The sequence below is a fragment of the Oxyura jamaicensis genome, chromosome 4 (assembly GCF_011077185.1).
Source record: "Oxyura jamaicensis isolate SHBP4307 breed ruddy duck chromosome 4, BPBGC_Ojam_1.0, whole genome shotgun sequence".
Taxonomy (NCBI): domain Eukaryota; kingdom Metazoa; phylum Chordata; class Aves; order Anseriformes; family Anatidae; genus Oxyura; species Oxyura jamaicensis.
This window is the reverse complement of record NC_048896.1, coordinates 49,854,717-49,875,608: the sequence shown is the minus strand read 5'-3', so window position 1 is coordinate 49,875,608 and position 20,892 is coordinate 49,854,717. Positions and strand designations below refer to the sequence as shown.

The 20,892-nt window shown below is 34.4% G+C and overlaps 1 protein-coding gene across 5 annotated transcripts in view; it reads left to right on the top strand.

Annotated features, from left to right (window-relative positions):
* The window catches only part of GRIA2 (glutamate ionotropic receptor AMPA type subunit 2), a 92,669-nt gene that overhangs the window by 47,224 nt on the left and 24,553 nt on the right, over positions 1-20,892 (top strand). For all 5 annotated transcript variants that reach the window (XR_004750837.1, XM_035326113.1, XM_035326111.1 and 2 more), the window contains exons 5-11: positions 695-748; positions 3,618-3,779; positions 15,742-15,909; positions 16,188-16,292; positions 17,008-17,118; positions 18,273-18,479; positions 18,989-19,359. Coding sequence is in view for 4 of the 5 variants with exons in the window: in XM_035326113.1 (XP_035182004.1) it covers positions 695-748; positions 3,618-3,779; positions 15,742-15,909; positions 16,188-16,292; positions 17,008-17,118; positions 18,273-18,479; positions 18,989-19,359 (1,178 nt within the window). In the remaining variant the exon portion in view is untranslated. The remainder of the gene's footprint in view (positions 1-694; positions 749-3,617; positions 3,780-15,741; positions 15,910-16,187; positions 16,293-17,007; positions 17,119-18,272; positions 18,480-18,988; positions 19,360-20,892) is intronic.

The following is a 20,892-nucleotide window of genomic DNA, read 5'->3' as shown; positions in this document are numbered from 1 at the left end:
TGTTCAAAAGATGGAAGAAACCTGTAAAGTCCTGTTATCTCCCATATCCTTTCTGTGGAGAAGTATTTTGCTTCAAAATGCAAACCTCCCCATGAAGACATAGTCTTAGGATTATATGGGGGAAGAATCCATGCTACTTGCCTGCCAGTGGAGACTGGTGGGAAACTACCAGCTGGCTTTGAGAGAGATTATAGGGAAGCCTTAAGGCAACAAAAAAACAATTGGAACTTCAAAAGACTTCTTCATAATGCAGATACTTTCATTAATGTCAGTGGGCTTTTAAATCTTATTTTTGGCTCCAGGAGTGTTATAATTCTGCTACAAAGAGAGCAAAATCTAAGCAGCTAAGCAGCAATGTCTGAGATACAATGCTTCTAGTTACCTCTGCTGCGTGATACCCACTCCCTCCTGTCCAGATCGTGCCTCTAATATACAGCATATTAATTAGCATTCAGCTCCTCTTCTTACAGGTTCTGGGGCTTGGACTTCAACATGATTGATTTCTACCAGCAGAGAGTGTATTCAGTAGTGCATTAGGTAAAATAAAAAAGTAAAGCACTGAACAAACTTAGTATTGCATCTGATGAAGCTCATAACTAACTTATACATCATATGACATTTAGTAGTTTTTAAGTCTCAGTCCATATATCAGCTGAAGATTCTCCATTAAGGGGGTATTTCTTCTTTTTTACAGGTTATCACAATTGGTAAGCATGTTAAAGGATACCATTATATCATTGCAAATCTGGTAAGCAAATTTTTTACTATGTTTTACAATAACCGTAATACTCTTTTTACTGTTTCTGGAAGAACATCATCTTATATTTTGTTTTAAATGGATTTTAGAAAATAAAGAAAAGCTAAATGTCGTTATCCTTGCGAAATTAATGCATGTGTTCAGGTGATGTTTTATTGACTCAGTCTTTTCAGTGCTTAAATACTTCCTATTACATTCCCGTCAATGGGAGTGAAGACTGCTCAGTACCTCCAGTAAAGGTTCATCCATTTTCCTGCTTATTTTAGAAAAGTCAGAGTAGGTAGGAAAATTGGAGGGGGAAAAAAAAAAAAAAAAAAATGCTTTCCAGATTGTAGGCTGATCCATTCATTCAGATAACTGATGTTTCTTCTTTCACCTCTGAAGTATTTAAAAATTACAGCACTCAGTTTTGATACTGCTGGACTAGTAAGTCTCAGCTTCACATATCCTCATTTCTCAGATTGACTTGACAATCAGTTTGATTTAATATTTCTCTGAACACGGGTAATCGGATGGTATAGCTAATACTGTTCCTAAGGGGGAAGGTTCAGGAAACTCACTAAATTGTCAAGGTTATTTTTTGAAGTTGTCCAAAGATGAACGGCCATTTTACTGACATTAAAGTCAACAATACTTACTTACTGCAGCTAGGGAATCTAATCCAATTTTTTTGCAAACAGATAAAACAAATTCTGTAGGCTTGAATGTCAGTTATTCTGTGCTAAAAAAGAGCTTTGAGGGTTGTATGGTGGGAGTGCCTTTAAATCATTTTTTTTCGTCTCTTTATTCTTGGACTATGATAGGGTTTGACTGATAAAAATTTCAGCAGGGCCCTTGGAATACTCTGATTTACACTCTGTCTTCCATAGTCCTTTGAGAAGGGGTTGAGGAAAAAAGAATGACCAGAGTGCCTATCATGCTTCACATATAATCCCCATCTCCTACCAATCTTTAATCAAAACACTTCTCCATACCAGATAAGGCAGAATTCTTAAGAAGCATGGATGTTGCTAGACAGCAGTAAGGAAGCTTTGTACTCTGAAGGCCTCTTTAAAAGCATAACAGTGGGGATTCATTTGTATATTTATTAACTAATTTTTAGGTCAGAAAAGCTAAGGTAGTTCATGTTCACTAAACAAGCATAAAAGTTTTACAGAATTTGAAAAATTCCATTAGATATTTGTATTTTGTTGCATATGTTGTACAACTATTTTAGGTCTTAAAGGAAATAAATATTTTAGAAAAATTGCCTAGTGTATATTTCATTATGTTGACTGGTTGTTATTGTAGCCATTGCTGAATCATGTATTTTAAAGCCTAGTATCATATTTGCTTCCTACAGGTTTGTGCAATTTAAATGCAAATATTGCAGATCTTTTGTATAATATAATGTAAATACATATATATGGTAATGATTTTTAAAACGTGTATTTTCTGTCAAAAAGAAAACTAACCTAGTACTTGATCATATTCTGTCTTTCTTGCTGAATCTATCTTTTTTCTTCCTTCCTGTGAAGTTGTTCTTCTCCAGTCTGATCAGTCAGTCAAGAAATTGCTCTATATTAAGAATAAAGCATTCTGATAAATGGAGAAGGGGTCAAACAAATGTTCATGTGCAAACTTCAAGCTCACAATAATAAGTTTAATGACCCTTTAGAAATGTCTATATTACCATGCATCAACATGTTATTGATGAGCATTGATAAGATGAAGTATACCTAGTATAGCAATTGTAGCAATGTCTGATAATGTGGTCTGAGGTTACTGCTTTTATGTTCACTCAGAAGGTTCATTTAAACAGAAGTGTCTACAATCAGTACTTCATGTAAATTCATTTGTATGGTTATTTGGGACACATTAAAACACGAAACGTGAAAAATCAAAATGTAAGTACTGCTGGTCAACAGCAACAAAGGCGAGCACTCATCTGAAATAATTATTCAGAATGCAGGTTCAAATCATTTAGTGCTGACCTAAAAATCCAATCCTAATCTCATTGGTTTCATTAGGAATGAACAAGATTTGTCTTCTCACTTTAGCAAAGCTCTTTAATTTGATGTGCACTTGTTTCATGCTTTTATTCTTGGCAGAGGTTTCCAAGCCCACAAATATATTATTTAGATACAGATACATTTGTAGATATATGGAAATAACTTGGAATGAATCAAGACAATTGAAGATTCAGAATGGTGCTTATCTGAATGGAATGGCTGAGAAAGTGCTCAGTAACACCACACAACTAAAGTGTCAAGTTTATCTGATATTTGTCAGCATTGGTAGACAGAATTAGGTATCCCTCATTTAATTTGTAAAAATGAACTGTTTTGGTCTAACCTGCTTTCATTTTATTAAAAAAAAAAAAAAAAGAGTTGAAGAAAAATAGCTAAGATTTAAAAACGGTTTCCTTCTTCCAAAATTTATGAGAAGATTGTGAGATCAAGAACTAGGGAGGGGGAGACAGGGAAGATGGTAAATCTTGCCAAATGCTTCAGTGTTCCTGTTGAAAAACTTAAACAACTGTGCCCTTAACTGGTACAAGACTAAAGCATGGGTAAGCTTACTCTATCTGTTACTGCCTTTCTAATCTATGCAGTCACATTGAAATTAACAGTGTTTTTTTAGGGCAGTAATTGTGGCAAAGATAGATCCATTCAGCACTTGTTCTGTATCTAGTGAGCAGCAAGAAGCATTGTTGGCTGATTTACTCCTGGCAGCCCAGGATTATAAACTTGGATCCTTTTTGAAGAAATATTTGATTTACGCTTTTGCAGTAGAAGTCATATGGTAACTTTTCATATGTGTATGCTATTGAGAGACCTGCCAGAACTGTTGGAGTAACAGACATGTTTTCTGTGCTCAGGGATTTACTGATGGAGATTTATCCAAAATTCAATTTGGAGGAGCTAACGTCTCAGGATTTCAGATAGTTGACTATGATGATCCTTTGGTGTCAAAATTTATACAACGTTGGTCAACACTAGAGGAAAAAGAATATCCTGGTGCACACACTAGTACAATTAAGGTATGTCTTGAGTTTGTTTTAACGATGATAGCTGTTCTAGAAGTAAGGGGATTGGAATAGAAAGACAAGAGATGGAGAAAGCCCTACAAAATCAGCTGTGCCAACGCAATTTTATATTTCTCTTGGGTACTTTTAACATTTTCTATCATATTGCTGGTTTGACAAAGATACTGAACTGTCAAAAAATGTTGAAGACAACTTGAATTTTTCTTTTATCACTGTAAATCTCTGCCTGACAGCTTGTTAGAAAATTGTTTTGATGTGATGATATATTAAGTAGCTACTGACTTCTTTGTTTTTTCTTGTTCTTGTTTTTGAAATGTTTTAGAAGCACATATATATAGTCGTGTGTGCTTTCAGGGAGCACAGATCTAGTACTTTCTGGTAAACATTATCTCCCAACAAAATGATAAGACAGTTCCTTTGAGACAGATGCCTAAATCCTATGAAGACTTTTACAATTAAAAACTTTTAAAATTAGACAGTATATCTCTGGTACAGAACTATGGTCTGATTTCAGTCAGGTGATACAAGATGTGGCATTGGGCAAGAATGTAAACTCCCTATCTCAGCTTTCCTTCTGGATAAAACTGTGATAATGGTATCTTCTTATTTTATATAGAAGTTATGCAGATCAATTATTGCTTGCAAGATGTTAAAAAGAATAATGCAATTTCAATACTAAATATTTTTTCTTTTAAGTACTACAATCAGAAATTCTACTAAAATGAGCAAAGAGTTTAAATAACTCTGAATAATGTTACAAAAAAAGATAAATGGCAAATGATACAGGAATAACTTTTTTATGCTCTAGTTTGAATATGAAGTATATTACTGATTTGTAATGAGATGGATAAGAAGCTTCAGCAAGAAGTGACCATTCTGCAAATTCCTGGAACAGAAATCCTTTAAAGTACCACCCTTATTGTAAATAATAATAATAAAGTCCAGGTTTTCTTTTTTTATGAGGCCAAATTTTCGAGGACTTAGTTAAAGCTAAGATTTTTCTGCAGTTATTTTTTGTATTTAAAAATGTTTGACAGAACAAGTGAATTTCTTATTTGAAGTTTGACAAGCTATATATGGACTATTTACATCCTGATTCTCAAGTTTGCTAATATTGCAGAATCTTAAGTCTGGAAATAATCACTGTAAATGGCATAAGTAAAGACAAAAAGTATAACTGAAAACAGAATGCAGTTTTCCTAGATGATGGAAAATAAATTAGTGGGACACATAATTTGGTAGTGGGGAAACTGTATGTGTGTTAGATAAGATAAAATAGTTGTAATGGTTTGTTTATAACATTAAAATCTGTACATTTATCACAGTTTGTTTCTTCCATATTAGGTCCTTTCAAAATATATTAGAAATTCTTTCAAAATATATTAGAAATTGAAAGTGGTGAAGGAGAGTATTTGGAATATCTTATGTTTTGGGGTTTATTTTGTTATGGGTAGGAAAACCAAATGAATAACATATTTTGATATGTGATTTAAAATCAATTGAAAATTTAAAGGCCCGATCTGATTTTGTCTTCCTTTATGTAGTGTCTGCCCAAAGAATATACAGGATCACGCTAATATTCAGAGAAGGTTTATACTAATTTATCTGATAACTTAAAACTGCTAGAGGTACTGACGAGGGGGAAGCAGATGTATATCACTATATTTGGAGAATTTGATTATATTGGTTACTGTATTCCTTAGCATAGTATTCTATCTCTTGCCCTTATTCATGTTACTTGTCAGTTCTCGTGTCATGTACAGCAGAGATATGTCACGTTTCATTCCCATCCTTGAGGGAGCTACAGGCAGAGGAGAATCATGGAAACCATAGAAATAGGGCAAAAAAGGCCCTTGAGCAGTCATCCAGTCCGTCCCCCTTGCCGGAAGACAGAATACCTGTGCCATTCCTGATGGGTAGCGATTTCACAGCTTTCCCAGGCAGTCAGTTTTACTGCTTAAACAGCCTTTTTGCTCTACCCTAAATCAGCCTTTGTCTCCTGATTCCTTACTGCTTTGTCTGCTACAGTGGATATGAGGAAGTTCTTTTTAGCTGTCCATCTATATTTGAAGATGACTGCCACATTTGTCCTTGCTTTCCTTCTGGCTAAACTAAGCTTTGAATTTTCTACCCTCAGATCCTGTTGGTCATTTTGCTCTGGAACCTTTCTAGTTGATACCCATCTTCTCTGAAATGCCAAACTAGCTTCAGCACCTCATCTGAGTGCTGTGCTGTATAAACGGAAATATTGTCTTTGTGTAGCTCAGATTCAGTACTCCTTTCAGTACTTCTTTCTGTGATACTCTTTTTTTTTTTTTACCATCATAACACTGTTGAACTACATTTATCATGAGATGCACACTAATATCCAGATCCTTTTTTGCATTGCTTTTCTGTACTGCTGCTGATTTAGACAGTCTCATACTATATCTGTGCACTTGATCGTTTCTGTAAAATAAAGGATTTTACACCTCTTTGCATTGAATTGCATTCCCTGCCTGTCCTTCTTGAAGAAGCCATTCCTTTTCTTATTAACGTGCTAGTAATTTGAATTATCCTGTGCTTTTTGGAGTGGTGTATAAAAGTCTAAGTTACTGAGGTACGTTAACTCACTGGTCTCTTCATTTGTCTCTTTCATGATTTTACTGAATATCCTTCATCCCCTTTGATTTGAAGACAGTTATCCAAAATGCTACTGTTCATAAATGAACTTATGTCACCAGTTCCTGTGCATTCTGTAATTCTAAAGCTAAGACTAAACATTCTCTATGAAACAAATAGGAAAGCTTGTAGATTTTTTGTATTACAAATATATAATCAAAAGGAGGTTACTTGCCCCTAGCAGATAAACAAAGAATGGTGTGGGTTGGAGAACATCACATCCAACCACCCAGCAGTGGTTGCATACATCACATTGCAGGCAAAAACATTGCAACTGTTATATTATCATTGGATTTACATTATAAAATATAAGTCAGTGCAGTATGACTGACATCACAGTCACAAGTACAGTCTTGAAAATGAAGAAAGACACCTCTTCCTTTTTTTTTTAAAGTGTATTGTAAAGGGATATTCTTTTCAAGAAAGATGATGTTTGTTGAAGATTAATGCCACAGATGCCCATAAGAGGACCTGCACTGAATTGCTTTAAAAATATATATTAATGAAATATTGATTGAAATATATTTCACTTTCAGGACATAGACAAGATGTTACTTGTTACTGCACTGTGCCTGTGTTGATTAAAAACACTGTATTTATAAAAAAAACTTTTTTCAAAAGGACTTATCTTTTAAAAACAAAGCTGATACACTTAGTTTACCTCAAATTTAATTTAGAATGTGTCTGTTTTAACTGTAGGTGTTCTCAATCTCTGAATGCAGTTCTTAAACTACCAATAACTTGAAAGTCTTGAAACACATCATTGAGCAGCCTGGCTAATTTCTTTGCTGCTAGCAAATAAAAAGTTGTATTCTTTTGCATTATTGTGTATTTACAAATATACTGGGCCTTCGGAGCCTTGGTGTGTCAGGCTATTATGTCTAAGTCAAACCTCTTGCTATTGCAAAAGAACCCTGAAAGGCAGTGCTCCATTCACATCCAAATGCTCCAACTTCCTCTCCTTATCAACCCTTTCAACGGGGGCAGCCCTTGGTATAATTTCAGGAAGAGGCTCAGTTCAAGTTCATTACCTTTTGAAGGCTAGTGAAATATGATGAGTAGAAAGCCATCATATCTTGTGATGAGCTTTCCTAAAGGCAAATTTAGGTTTGGTGTGTGCAGGAACTACCTGAGACAACTTGTGTAAATATACACTGCACGCAGAAAAGAATTTTGGGGCTTCCTGGTTGAAAGCCAAGAGCATCTCAGACTCATTGAGAATACCACTGTCCTGGAAGAAGGCAAAAGCCCAATACTCATTGCAGCCCTTTTCAGTGGCTTAAATTCCTTTGTGCTGTTTATGAAAACATTAAATTCTGAACTAGAAGATTGCATTTTAAGTTTCGTATCCCCTCCCCCACCCATCAATGTGTAGCTATGATAGGAAAATAATAGGTTGTTTTTACATTTTGATTTTGCCTTCAGTAGTTTCACATTTTCAAGCCTTTTTAACAGTCCTCTAGTCTTGTAGAAAATTCTTAGGAAATCTATTTGTTCCTGAAGATACTGTGATAATAGAATTCAAAGTACATAGATACAGTACCAAATGGCATGCTGTTTATGATAAAACTGAAAAAGGTGAAAACTGCTGATCTTAAACTGGTCAGTCATGAAGAACGAGTAGGGAATACTTCGGAGCTTCTGGTTTAACACCGTTGGTGCTGGTATACCTCAAGAAAGGAATACACAGAACATGCAGACAAACTTTTATGCAAATATATTTGTATAATATACACATGTATATTTACTGTCATAAAAATATAAAAGTACTTATTTAGTTTGCAGAAATAAATAAAATTTAGATGACTGATAGTAACAAAGAAGACAGTGAACTGCAGGAAGCAGTCTAGATATAGACCACCACTTTATCATTTAAACAATACCATTATTTTGGGGGTATTCTTTTTATGATTGCAACAAGCTAGAAAATGGTTTTATAATTTTAGTAAGAGTTAAAGACAGACACTTTAATAAGAGTTATAATTGATACTCTGTTGCATCCACTACACTTTTAAGAGAAAAATATGGTTGATTATGCCTGAATTCAAGTAATTCCATGTGAATTATAATAATTTATAATAATAATTTTAAAAGAGTTAGTTTCAGTACTGTTATTAGGTCCTAATTAAGAGTTGATTTTTTAAAGTGTATGTATAAAACTGTACTCTTGCATTTGTGAGGTTTTTCTGCCTACATTTTTCTGTCCTTGTAGTTCTGTCTACCTGATTGCAGGGCACAAAAATAAACATCTATCAGTTGGTGGTTTAGCTGTCTAATTTTACAGGAATTTTGAATCCCAATATTCAGTCTTCTCTACTTGCGAAAATATATATGAAAAATGTGGGTGTAAGACATGTGAGCGTTAAACTACATGCCTCTTTTTAACAGCTTAAGGCTCCTTTATGTAAGTAATCACTCATTCTAGCATAGCTTTTTAAAGACGACTCAAAGACTGGAAGTCAGTGAAAGCAGAGGGTGGTTTGAGGCAATATCTCCAGCTTTGTCTCAGACATCCAAAGGGCCTATTGACCCAGATCCTTTGACACCCTACAAGTAAAAGTGTCTGAACTGTACCAAAGCAAAATTTTTGCAGGACTTCAGAGAACTACTGAGCCAACTCCTGATGCATCTGTGCAGCTCTTTCTTTGAGTTTGAATCCACCTGTCCTTAAGGTGGAAGGTGCAGAAAGGTGGTGGCAGATGTGAGATGGCAGAATGCTGCTCAGGCCTAGGGGATAAGGGAGGAGGAGAGGCACTGAGAGTCGCTTATATGAACAAGGAGAGGAGATGTGCAGGCTGACTGCTGGGGCCCAGCTGGCGTTAAGGACCAGGCAACATAGGTAGCAGCCTCTATTGTTAGCCAGAATCTAGGGGCAGCAGAGTAGAAAAGTGTTTATTATTCTCTGGCAATTACTGTACTACTTCTTGGTTAAATCAGTAACCTACTAAAACTGGCTTATTTAATTTTATTAGTCTTTGTCTTGGAATTACTTCAGAGCACACAGGAGAAAAGTGTTTTCCCTAGAGACAATAGGCAAATACACGGGCTGTTTGCTGGATAGGGTAGATGAAAATTGATCGTGAAAGTAGGGGGGCTTTGGATTCCTACCATTCACGTGGTATTATGAAATGACTGATACCAAACATTTGATCTAATCTCTAACAAACAAACAAAAAAAAGTTTTGTCTACCAATTGAGTTAATTGCAACAACCATGAGCGTTTTTTACTAGAAAATGATACAGAATACACTTTCATAATCATGTCAATAATTTTCTCTTGGTTAAAAGCTCAATTCGACAAGGACATTTGCCGCAGATAATGTTTGAATGACCATTTTTATCATAAAAAAGAGCAGTGGTTGAACTCTATATTTCAGTAAATATTTTAGTAAAATAGCATTTTACATTTTAAAATGTATACCTTCCTTAAGTCATGTATACTTAATGATTTATGATTTAACATTAACTTTAATGTTAATTTTTGAAGTGGGAGTGACTCTTGTGATAGAACATAGGAACTGAAAGAGTTTCCAGTCTGTTTTGGGAGTAAAGCAGTTAAAAAAACAAAACAAACAAACAAAACCACATAGTGGGGTTGATAAGCCACTCTCACGTTGAGTGTGTCTAAAAAGAGGTCATAACTGTAAAAGGCAGAGTGGAAAGCAGACAAAATGTACTAGGCTAGTTTTTGTTTCTTAGCTCTTAAGAAGCTTCTTTTGTGGACTAAAAGGGTGATTCTGTGTTCTATTGCTTCTATACTTAATGATACAAAAGATCTTTAAATGCCAACAGACAGAAGAAGCATTTTAAAGACAGTTCTGAGCACACCTATTCATTTTTAGAAAGACAGCATAGTTCCATTGTTGATCTTATTTAAGATTATTTACACATGCATATTGTTCTAGTTTGCTATCATGTGCAACCAGTTTTAATTTTCCCATTTGTTACATTTACACTTAAACATCCGTAACAGCCCTTTCAAATCAGTTTTATACACACAGTTTTTCAGAGGAGACTGTGGCCTTCCTATTTGTATATTCTCATCCTCTGCTTTAAATGCTCCTGTATTTTGTATTTGCAGTGTTATAACCCATATACATCAATGTTTGCTGTTGGATCCTACTGATTTTTAACAGTGAAGAATAATATACTTTTCTCTAGCTTAGTCTTAAAGAAAAAAAGGTTTTATGGATTAGTATGGTTATGATTAAAAAGGCATATATTCTTTGTGGTTTACAGTAAATTAAAGGTGATTATTGTCATCAAAAGAGCATCTCTCTTTTAAAAATGTATTCTTTTTAAGATTAGATGTAAGATTACACAAATAAATAAGATTTTACAATTACTGTGTCAGTATGGCTAATTTCCAGTCAGTGCCTTGGATTAGAAGACATATTTTTAATAAATAAAATGCTGCAGTTTCAAATCCAAATAAAATGTTGCATGTTCAAATCCAAATAATTGTTTTTATTATTTCTGTCAGGTGCCATGGATTCAAATCCAAGTAATTTTTTTTTCTTTTTTTGCCCAGTTCCATCTGTTTTCTGGAGATATAAAGTTTACCAGGACTGATCATTAGGCTTGAGTATTAGAAGAGTTTTAAAAACATGCAGAAAATCGATGAGAATAAGGCAAGAATTAATAGGCTTATTAATGAACTTAGTAAAAAGAAGTGACTGTAAACTGTAAACTTTTGCATTCCCATGCTCTGTCATGACTGTATGCAAGGTATAAAAAGAGATCCCTAAGGAGGTAGCAGTTTCCCATCAGTTAGTGAATTTTGCACTGTCATCTCTCAAAACACTTTCAAATGTTTTCCAATATGTGTGTAATACATCAGTTTTCAATATATTACACAGATAGCCCCTTAGTTAAAGAACCTTAAGAAATAGTTGCCTAAGCTGCATTAATTTGACTACACAAAGTCAACATGAAATAGTTCCCGAGTTCCTTTGCTAGTTCCTGACAAGTTACTGTTTGTTATATATGTCATTTTAATATATAATATATGAAAATATAAGACTGCTTCCAGATCTGTGTACCAATTTTCAGCAGTTCTGAAATTAAAAACATAGAGGGTTTTTTTGGTATAGTTTTATGAAATTTTAAACCAAAAATGACCCTTTTGGTACAAAGCACTTCAAAAAAGCAATTCTGTTTTGTTGAGTGGCGTATACCAATGCTCCTGTAGAGTAATACTTTGTTGTGGAAAAACTATGCACTTCCAGATGAAAGCATAATCATAAAAACAAAATAAAGGTGTAACATTTATTAAAACAAGGCACCATTTGCTGTCACAATTTGCTGTGTTCAATTTAACCTCTATAGCTTAGCGAAGTATTGCAAACAAGGTGATAAAAAGCTTAGTGAACCGTTGGAAAAAAAATATAATAAAATTGGTAAGACAGAGCAATTAGCTAACCACTTATATACCACAAGCTACAGGGACACACAATTTGAGTTTTTGTTGTATACATGTTGCTTTTGTTCCATACTTGTTTATATTTCAGTATATTTAAATTGCTTAAATATAAGGAAAAATGCTGAACATCTGCTTATATGCATTGATTCTATCCATTTACTCTTACAGCAAAGAATTCTTCCTTTATTACCTCTCTTTGAATATTACCTCTATTCAAGGAAAATAGTCTGCTTTTAGACCTTGTTTCTCTTAACCTCTGTGATATAGGATGTCTCTTCTGCTTTTCCAATAGCAGCCCCCCTGTACATGGTTACAAGCCCTCTGCTGTACCTGTTTTAGTCTTAATTCAGCCTTCTTGAACACATTCAGCTGCATACACTGCTCTAGCTGAGGTCTCCCTAGTGTCTGGTACAGTAGCTCTGCTGTCTTTGACTCAGCTAGTAGTCTGTGCCCAAAATACCCTATTACTTGTTTGTCTTTCTCACTGTTCTGTCACATTTCGACTGAATGGGTAGTTCAAAGTCCCCTTGGGTGGTTTTCATTAGTTTTAGTGTGTCTTCAGTATAGACATGTGTATCTAAGCTGATCGCCCTGGACTCCTCTAATAAGTCACTGGAGACTAAATTAATGGAATCTAAGGCAAGAGTCATTTTATCTAAAGAAGGTGTCTAACATGTCAAGTGAATTGCTCCCTGAAAATTCTCATTTCTTCTCTATGTAAAAAAAAAAAAAAAAAAAAAAAAAAAGGCAAACAAAAAGACTGGTATCTCAAGGATAGATTTAGACATTGCTGGCATCCAATTACAGAGAAAATGAATTCCACTTCAAAATTATTCCCTACTGTTTTTTTGTTTGTTTCTTTTACATTTATGTCTTCACATTGTCATTTCTTTTTTTTACTGCTCAAGTATATCCCTTTTTTTTAATTACAATTTAAATCTCTTAGATTATCTTTCAGTTTTACATCTTCAGCAAGAGGACAGGCATTGGGTTAAACTCAGGACTAATAGACTAACATGTTATTGAATCTTTTTATATCTTAGAGCTTCAAAATATGCATATAAAAATAAATCTTGTACTTCTGGAGATATTTTCTGGTGTTTCATCTTTAGAATATTCAGTTACTGACAGTATCTTTTGAAAAGGATACTGGGACTTTAAGGATTATTTGTATGTTGTGAATGACTGGGCAGCAGTTAAAAGTAAGAAAGGTCAACATCTTGCCAGTTTTTCTTGGACAGCACATGATTAATATTTCCTATTTAGTCTTGGATGAAACTTTTATCTTTACTTTTGAAATAAATCTTTGGCAACTGCAACTGATAAATTTCATTACGTTCCATAGTCAATTTTGATTTTAGGTTGAATAAAATAGCATATGGTCCTTATGTTTTTTCATCTTGGCCACTGGGGCATTTCACTTCATGTTTAGCGAGAAAGAGGATTCTTTTCATGGGACATGCATGCAGTCCATGTTTCATAGCAAATAACATAAAATCCTCAGGTACTTCAAAGTGTTATACTATAGTTTGTTATCAGTTAATTCATAATTCTAGAACTATAATAAAGTCATATTTTTCCATATTCGTTGCAACATTTTAATAAATATAGACAATTATATAGGAACTATAGAATGATATCAATAGCATTTAATCTTAGATTTGCATACTTTATCATCTAAAATTGAAAGTAATTGAAGTTAGCAGATTTGCAGTGCTTTACAAGTAGTAGTCTGTAAGAGCCCATTACACTTTCAGAGAATAATATTCCAAGTAGTGCTCCCACAGATTTCCATAACACAAATCAGAACTTGAATGAATCTCTTGTATAAAATATAGTGAATCAAGATAAGGCAAATGCATCCTTTAACTTGTGACAACTGTTTTTCTGTATGCAGACACATACACACATCCCTCTGGATGAGCAGGTTATGTGATTGTCATTTCCTGTTTATGGTCATGAGGTCACTTAGTTTCAATTTGTTAATGTTAAAGCTCTCTGCAGTTTAATGAATAGATGTAATAGTCCCCATGAAGAGCTGAAAGTATATGCAACTAAAGCAGTAAGAAATGATGCAAAAAGTGTTTGCTTTCATGGCATCCTCCACAGCATGAAGTTATAAGATGTATGGAGAATATATTGAGATCCCTAGATTAAAGCAGATTTAACCTCAATTAAAGCATGTGGATTTTACACGTGGTGATTTATATATATACAGATGCCTATTAATAGGCAAAGCCCTACACAAACTGAATATATTACTGAGTTGTGGATATTCAGGGCACTAATTTTGTAACATAGAGATTGTATTCCTGATAGAAAATACTAAAATATCCCAGGGATCAATGAAACATAACCGAATTAGATAACACTACAACTTCTCAATTTCAAGGTCTTATTTCCTCTGCTACTCAAAGTATATTTTGATGGTTCATTGCAGGGCTGTATACAAAGTTTCTCAAAATGCTACTATGCAGTACAATGTATTTTTGTACTACACATAGCTACATTTGAAGTACTATGGTTAACCAGCTCCCCAAAATGACTCAGGGTCCTTTCTCTTCTCTCTGTTATTCTCTCTTCATCTCCTCATCTATAAACCTACTTAATCACTGCTACTTCAGTAGCAGAAAGCCATGTCAGCTCCAGTCAGACTTTCCCTTCATTTTTTAGTTGTTCTGATCCCTTTAATTATTTCCATACAAGTCACTGTGAGGACTTGAGAAAATTCACATAAATCATCCAGTGAGCTCGTACATCTGAAAAAAGAGTTCCACCTTTCTTTTTTCCTTTTCAAGGTCTAACAGTTGCATACAGAAATGACCTCAATTCAAAAGACTGCCTTGGTTACAATTACAAGAGCCTTCTGCATGACTTGAGCTAGCTAATTAAAATTCTTATTAAAGTCTGAACTGTTGAAGCAAAGAGCCAATATATCATTTCTCACTGCTTTACAGTTTATATATTTTCAGCATCTAATAGCCTTCGTAGGGTTCATTGCATTCATTCATAAGGCTGTAAGTAGTTATATTCTGGCCCATATTTCCAAAAATGGGTCTTAAATTTGGCATAATTGTAATGTTCTGGACTCGTAAAGCCCATCCAACAAAGTCCTCAGTGTGCATGCACATGTGGTTTTTGTTCAGCTAGTTAGTTAAGATGTAAAATTTTCCAGTAAATGAATATAACTGCTTTGGACTGTTGAGTCCCAGGATTCTTCTCTGATATCTCAGAAGTTGTAAAATATAAAGCTCCTTATATCAGATAAGGAATCTGGGGCTTTTCCTCTCCTGTAGTTCTTTGAGGGGCATCACTTCTTCCTCCAGGCATCTCATCCAAAAACCTGTATTTTTCAGGGTGTTGCCCAAGGTATTGCATACTAGAAAACAGCTACTCCTGAGCTTCTATATTTAATAGATAAAAATATATATATGCAAATATTTATTGTTTGGTTTTGTGGGTATATATGTGGGAGGAGATGTGGTCTGCAGAACTGTGTATAAATGCAGCTCCATGAAGGGTATAATCAAAGGAACAATATCTTAATTCTGTAGGCTAACTCAAGTTAAATAGTGGAAATTATTTTGCTCCCCTGTTCACCTCTGTGGACATCAGCTGTGTCTGCACACAGAAGTGTTACACAGTTGTAATGAGAAAGGAGTAGAATTCACACCATGAAAACAGCTATAAGTCTTCAGTTTAGACTTACTAGTACTGTCCCCAACCTGAATCAGACCCAACTGATCTGATTTCAAGGAAGTTTTACTTTTGTCTTTATTTTTAATATATTTCTGTGTTTAATGGATTGAGACGGTTGGAAAATCTGCTGAAATTGAAGCTGTTTGTTAATGAAATATTTTCACTCCTTTTCAGTATACATCTGCTCTGACCTATGACGCTGTTCAAGTGATGACAGAAGCTTTCCGTAATTTGCGTAAACAGAGGATTGAGATCTCCAGAAGAGGAAATGCTGGAGATTGCCTTGCAAATCCAGCTGTACCCTGGGGTCATGGTGTAGAAATAGAAAGGGCATTGAAACAGGTAGCTTCCCTTGAATGAATGCTGGGATGAGTGTATGTGTGAAATCTTCTATAAATGCTTGAAAAGAACCTTCCAGTCTCCTAATCTGCCTTGATCTTGCTGGGAATAATGTGGAAGTTAACTCCTCAGGAACATGTCCCTTTACTAAGATACTGGGTATGGAAAAGTGTCTAAACTGAATGTTTCTGAAAAATAAGTAATCATTTATGGAAACAAAAAATATTTTCTAAAAAGGAACAAAACTAATTCTGTTACCACTTTCATCTTCATCTACATAGGTTCAGGTGGAAGGTCTAACAGGGAATATAAAGTTTGATCAGAATGGAAAAAGAATCAATTTTACAATAAACGTCATGGAACTCAAAAGTACTGGTCCTCGGAAGGTAATTTGAATTGTCTTAAAGTGTCTATACAGGTTTTATCATGCTAAGCAATGGCTGAGGTAGGTAATGAAACACATTGGATGAATTAAAGCATGACTTGTTATAACGTTTATTTAAAGGTATATTCTATGTTGGTCTTGCAGAACAAAGTAAAGATATGTATTACTTCTTTCTAATAAATAGGAGTTTTTATTTCTGGTGAGTACTATGTGGGAATATTTTCCTTTCAGTTTTGTGTATTAATTTTTTTGCTTTCTCATCTGAACTGCTGAATGTTAGCCAGTAATTGCTAACAGAAGAGATATGCTTCTGAATGACAAATGCAGAATGCATTGATGCAGTGATGTTTCTTTAAATGTGATTATCTTCCTGATCTAATTCCAAGCCTTTCAGGAAAAGCCAGTTTATCATGTGTTCCTAATATGAAGTATTTCATAACCCATTCAACCCTACAATTGGTAGTATTGCTACTAAAACTTGTTAATATTTGAATGAAAATGATATATTAGACAAATTAATGTGAACAAATGTCATTACTTCATTCTCATTATTATTTGTTAGAGTAACTATAAATAGAAATATTTATACTGATAGATCTATAGTTAAAATAATTCTCTATGAGCATAAATCATGGGCATAGTAGTAATATGTTTTACATTTTCTGTGAAAGTTCATATTCACTGGTGTCTGTGCATCCTATCCATGTAATCTTTAGATTGGATATTGGAGTGAAGTGGACAAAATGGTTGTGAATCCGCTTGATGGTCCTCTTGGAAATGAATCTTCAGGACTAGAGAATAAGACTATTATTGTCACCACTATTTTGGTAATTAACCTCATATTTTATCAAAAGACAGTCTGTCCTACAGTGATTCGTTTTTCCTGATTATATTAGTTTAAATATAATGTCTTTATTTTTTGAGGTTTTGACATGTTACTCATTATGTTGCATAAATAAAAATTGGAAATTAAAGATATGTGGTTTAGTATGCGGTTTTCTTCTGTAGCAGACAGTCATTGACAAGGAAATGAACATCCTAGAAAGTTAAAATTTTTAGGCCAAGAAAATGGGAATGAATTACCTGCTTTCAAAGAAGAGCACTTTGTCTAAATGGCAGAGCCTTAGTGTTGATTTTTAACTGGTTGATGTGTTTATTGGAGAATAGATTTTGCCAAGCAGAAAAGAGACTGTTTTTCAAACTTCAGAATTGTAGCATCCATAACTGTGGACTGCTAAAGTGTAAGATAAAACATTACAAGTTATGTTGTTGTTGTTTAGAAAATAACGTTATGTACTGCTATATAGCAGCATTTTTCTGTTAATTGCAAAGTGTCTTTATTGGTTTGGTTAAGTTGCAGAGTAGCATAGAAACGTCACTGGATGCAAGAACCAGTTGGGTAACAGTTGAGCAAAGAGGGAGATAGATTCCTTTAATATGATGTATGAGCCATAAATAGTTTTGCTGATGATAGAACTCCACTGCATTTGTAGTTAACTGTTTTCGTGTATAATTCAATAAAGATGTAGCCTGGAGAGCCTGAAGTGTTTTCCCAGGAAGGGATGTAGTTGTGAAATAGGAAGAAATTTTGTATTAAGTCAACAACAAAAGCAACTAAATGTCTTTGCCTTCTTCCATCCAAACTGTAAGAGAGAAAGAAACAGATTTTGGAAATTATTCTCTCTTCTCTGAATGCATAACTCCTGTTAACATTCATGACCATTATTAACATACCGCTGGGAATCACTATGCCTGTAAGTATTGCTATTTGTATATGACTGTGGAGAATGTTACTTCTAAATGTTTTACAGGACAAGTCACACTAATAATTAACAGCTGACATAATCATATGTAGCACGTATGATTCAGATGTTATTTTGTCTTTTTATTATATATAAAAGGACATTTATTAATCTGTGAAATATACAACTAATGCATCTGTCTCTTTACAAAGTAGCTAAAGCAAGATATTTCTGTGCAGGAGTCCCCATATGTTATGATGAAGAAAAATCATGAAATGCTTGAAGGGAATGATCGATATGAGGGCTATTGTGTGGACCTAGCTACAGAAATTGCTAAGCATTGTGGATTCAAATATAAGCTCACAATTGTTGGGGATGGCAAGTATGGGGCCAGGGATGCAGACACGAAAATATGGAATGGGATGGTTGGAGAACTTGTTTATGGGGTAAGAACATATTTTATAATAAAGCCATTAAAAATTACTGATGGAGGGTTATGGAATTTGGGTTAGTTTGCTCTCTAGAGTAGTAGAAAAATATGTAATTCCTATGATCAAAAGCTTGTCTTGGTATTAAAAAATGTTAAATGTAAGGCATAGAATTAAATTTTATACGCAAATGAAGTTGGAAGGAAAATGAGTGCATAGTTCATCCTCCTGACCAGGCAACAGATTTTACTAACATTTTTAAATGCCATATATTTATAAAAGGGCATGTGTAAATAAAGAAGCTTGGAATATGTCAACCATGTGTTTATATGTATTTCAGTAAGAAGAGTTTCAACTAAAAATTTCTGAAATTCTCCATGGGACATTTTTGATGAAAAGGATGTTGCTACTGTGTCTTCTGTCCTATTTTGCATTTATGTAATGCAATGCAAACTAAACTGTTCTTTGCTCTGATCGTTATATTATCTATTATTAGTTTTTTTCTTTTTTCTTTTTTTCTTTTACAGAAAGCCGATATTGCAATCGCTCCATTAACTATAACATTGGTGAGAGAAGAGGTGATTGACTTCTCAAAGCCATTTATGAGTCTGGGGATATCCATAATGATCAAGAAACCTCAGAAGTCCAAGCCAGGAGTGTTTTCATTTCTTGATCCATTAGCGTATGAAATCTGGATGTGCATTGTTTTTGCCTACATTGGGGTCAGTGTAGTTTTATTCCTGGTCAGCAGATTTAGCCCATATGAGTGGCACACTGAGGAATTTGAAGATGGAAGAGAAACGCAAACTAATGAATCAACTAATGAATTTGGGATATTTAATAGTCTCTGGTTTTCCCTGGGTGCCTTTATGCAGCAAGGATGCGATATTTCGCCAAGGTTGGTTACTCGCCCATTTCAACTTTGTGCGTTTTTGGTCTCAGCCAGAGGAGGTTCATGGTGCATATATTTTCACTCGGAAAGAAATCATTGCTATAGTTTATTTCTTCCATACCAAAATCACAAAAGTCCTTGAAATGAAGACAGTTCTCTCTGACAAAAGGTAATGATGTATTTGATCGATACTGTCTTAATGTCGATCATGTATTTGCCAAGTGAAGTTGTATACACCATGTAGAGACTGTAAAATGCATAAGGTTCAAATCATTCCATGCCGTCTTGGAGGGGTACCGTGTTTTTGCTGCATATTCCCATTTTACAGTTGACATTGCATTTGGTTCACAGCAACTGTAATGGGAAAAAAGGGTAATATACTAGCCATGAACTACACAGACATCACTTTACCCCTAAAACTCGCTACATATCATAACACAGTTATTAATCCACTGTTTTTTTCTATAGGAGAGCCTTGAATTGAAATAGAAGTCATTTGATGGCTCTAACTTATTGTGAATAGTTGCAAAACGTTGCTAGTTTTCTATGGCCTAGTTTTATATAAGTCACAAAGGAAGTTGCTAAAATGAATTTGAAGCTCCAGTTTATAAATGCTTAATTCCTCATGGATTTTCACCTACCTTATTAGGGACAGCTATGAAGCACTTCAGCTAATTCCTTTGCAGCTCATTAAATATTCTATTTCCCTTGTGCACAAATGGTTCTAGCCTTGATTCAGCAAAGTGATAAGTAGGTAGATAAATAACTACTTGCTGTTTGAAGGAACTGTAGTAAGAAGTGAAATAGGGCAACTGGATTTAAGGAAATAAAATCCAAATACCTTCCTAACTATACCAAGCAAGTTAACTTCCTTCTCAGTGTCCTAAAGTAAGACAGGACATAGTTCAATTTCCAGAGAGTCTTGTGGCAAATAAATCAGATGGAAGGAGCATCTTATATCCAGGTCTTGCATGCTGAAAGGCAATGACAGATTTTCAAGTTGTGCTGCTGCAGACATAGCAGAACACTCTGTGTGAGAGAAATTCAGTGATTCTATGTAACTTACACAGTGAAAGATGGCTGCGGTTATAGTGAAAGATGTTATAGATTTGGCACATAACACATTAAGAACTGTATGCAAGAAATGAGATGGTGAAGAGAGATCAAATTGTTTCAAGTCATGAGAAGCTGTATTAATTTCAGTCCTTTGGGTTTTTGTATTGATTATATATACCTCACAAGTTTAGTTGTCTGCAAAGTCCTGTATTAGCTGCAAAATTATTTTTATTGAATCAAGGCCATAGTTGATTACAATATATATATTTTTTTCATTTTACTGACTATTAAAGCATGACAGTTGTTGTGCATTGTTTGATAACATTTAAATGGTGTTGCAAGAATAACGATAGTAAATGGCCATCATAAAAAGTGCATGAAACTGAAATTATTTTGGAGATTCAGGTGGCATATTTATTGTCAGTGTAGTGTTTAACAGCACTTTATTTCATTACAAACACATTTTGAAGAAGGCATTTAGTT